The sequence below is a fragment of the Nestor notabilis genome, unplaced genomic scaffold (genome assembly GCF_000696875.1).
Source record: "Nestor notabilis isolate BGI_N333 unplaced genomic scaffold, ASM69687v1 scaffold20332, whole genome shotgun sequence".
In the NCBI taxonomy this organism is placed as follows: domain Eukaryota; kingdom Metazoa; phylum Chordata; class Aves; order Psittaciformes; family Psittacidae; genus Nestor; species Nestor notabilis.
Genome location: NW_009919099.1, coordinates 1 through 570, shown reverse-complemented (window position 1 = coordinate 570; position 570 = coordinate 1). Strand labels below are relative to the sequence as shown.

Below are 570 nucleotides of genomic sequence, written 5' to 3'. Positions count from 1 at the left end.
GTGCCTGCCGAACCATGCAGCTCCCAGGGGAATGTGGGAGAGGGAAAGCATCCCGCAAGGAGCCTAAAGGACACACAACATCCCATTCCTGCAGCCTGAAAGCCTCCAGGAGGAGGTGGGAAGGCAGCCACCACAGCCACGTACCTCCTTGGCAAAACCAGGCTGCAGCATCACGCCAACGTAAACAAGGGAAGGGATTGAGCTCCAAGGAGCTCCGGCGGGAGCCAGGACGCCAGCGGGAAGAAAACCCATCCCGGTTTTCAAAGGAGGGGACGTTGTTGCCGTGGCTGGGACAGGGACTCACCGTCGAGATGGAGGCTTCTCTCACGACCTCCTTGTTCCAGCTGAGGTCCTCGGTGGGCATGAAGGAGCTGTGCAGTTTGATCCTCTCCATGGGCAGGATGCGGCCCTCGGTCTGCGAGAGGAAGGACCCGCGGCGCTGCTGCGGTGCTGCCCTGGTGCTGCTCCGTGGGGCAGCGCTCGCCCCGCAGCCCCTACCCTGTGGATGTCGAGGTCCAGGCGGAGCCCCCAGCGCAGCAGCTCCTGCGAGGCCTCGGCGCTGTGGCGGAT

At 64.0% G+C, this 570-nt stretch overlaps 1 protein-coding gene across 1 annotated transcript in view; it reads right to left on the bottom strand.

The window, feature by feature from the left end:
* Positions 1 to 567, bottom strand: part of LOC104402261 (piwi-like protein 2) — a gene marked incomplete at its 5' end in the record, with an annotated part of 4,613 nt that extends 4,046 nt beyond the window's left edge. The window contains 2 exons of the mRNA XM_010010085.1: positions 305 to 415; positions 499 to 567. Coding sequence (XP_010008387.1) covers positions 305 to 415; positions 499 to 567 — 180 coding nt within the window. The remainder of the gene's footprint in view (positions 1 to 304; positions 416 to 498) is intronic.
* Between the last annotated feature and the right edge of the window lie 3 nt (positions 568 to 570).